Genomic DNA, 1,151 nt, shown 5'->3' on the forward strand with positions numbered 1-1,151 from the left:
TGTGGGGGGGGGGGGGGCGGAGAAAGTGTTCGAAAGACTTGTTTGTGACTGCACACAAAACGAGAGCATACAAGGGCGCGCGTGCGGGGCCGTGTGTACACTCATGCCTGCATTTCCTTGTCCGCGGCGCGTCCTGCTCGTGTTCTATTGGCTCGCTCCAATCACGTGGCCGTTTAACTTTGTTCACTTGACAGAAAAAGTAGGAGGGTTCAGCGGAACAGGAATGACCGCCGAGTAAAGGGATGCGATACAAATTTTAGTTATATATTAGGTTCGATTCCACATAAAGAGTGGCATTAATGGCCATGAGCTCGTATTTGATCAACTCTAACTATGTGGACCCCAAATTCCCACCGTGCGAAGAGTACTCACATAGCGACTATCTACCCAGCAACTCTCCGGACTATTACGGTTCCCAAAGACACGAGGCCACCGCCTTTCAACCGGACTCGACTCTCTACCATCACCGGCATCACCAGCAGCTAGCGGAGTCGCAGTACAAGCAGTGTCAGCGCGAAGGGCAGCCCGCCTCGGTGGTGATGCCCCCTCGCGGCCTCGTCATTCCCCAGATTGGAGTCGAACTCGACCGGGTGTCGGTGACACCCAGCCCGCCTCCGCCTCAGTCGCGCGAGCAGCCGCCTCACAGTCAAAACACATCTTCCCCCGCAAACACTAAAAAGGACCCCGTGGTGTATCCGTGGATGAGGAAAGTCCACGTTAACATTGGTAAGTGTTGCACACAAACTTTCTTCTCCCTTCGCTCGCTCGACAGTCGAAATTCACGCCGTCGTCTTGGTGTCCGCGGTCACAATCTACGGCTTCCTCTCGGTTAGACTTCGACTAGTCCTTGGAGATTTACGATCGTCTGTTTGCACGGCCAACATAATTACACCCTCCATAAATTTTTATTACACCTCTACGCCGAGGTGCCTTTTTGAAGTCCGATCTCAGGCTCGAGTCCTTGCTTTATGACAACCCAGACTGAACTCATAAGTTAGGTTTTATGCTTTGGTAATTTGATTTTAAGTGGTAGGTTTGTATAAACCGTGCGCTCCACACTGTCGAGCCTTCCTTCTCCTCTCCGTGTTCCGGGGACGTTGAGGTGTGTGTGTGTGGGGGGGGGGGGGGGGGGCTTTTTGGCGGGGGGGAGA

At 53.3% G+C, this 1,151-nt stretch overlaps 2 protein-coding genes across 6 annotated transcripts in view; both read left to right on the top strand.

The window, feature by feature from the left end:
- The window catches only part of hoxb3a (homeobox B3a), a 77,537-nt gene that overhangs the window by 36,458 nt on the left and 39,928 nt on the right, over positions 1 to 1,151 (top strand). The window lies entirely within an intron of this gene.
- The window catches only part of hoxb4a (homeobox B4a), a 2,446-nt gene continuing 1,339 nt past the window's right edge, over positions 45 to 1,151 (top strand). Inside the window, exon 1 of the mRNA XM_019858618.1 lies at positions 45 to 726. Coding sequence (XP_019714177.1) covers positions 300 to 726 — 427 coding nt within the window. The 5' untranslated portion in view covers positions 45 to 299. The remainder of the gene's footprint in view (positions 727 to 1,151) is intronic.

Source organism: Hippocampus comes, unplaced genomic scaffold, assembly GCF_001891065.2.
Source record: "Hippocampus comes isolate QL1 unplaced genomic scaffold, H_comes_QL1_v1.1 scaffold187, whole genome shotgun sequence".
Lineage (NCBI taxonomy): Eukaryota > Metazoa > Chordata > Actinopteri > Syngnathiformes > Syngnathidae > Hippocampus > Hippocampus comes.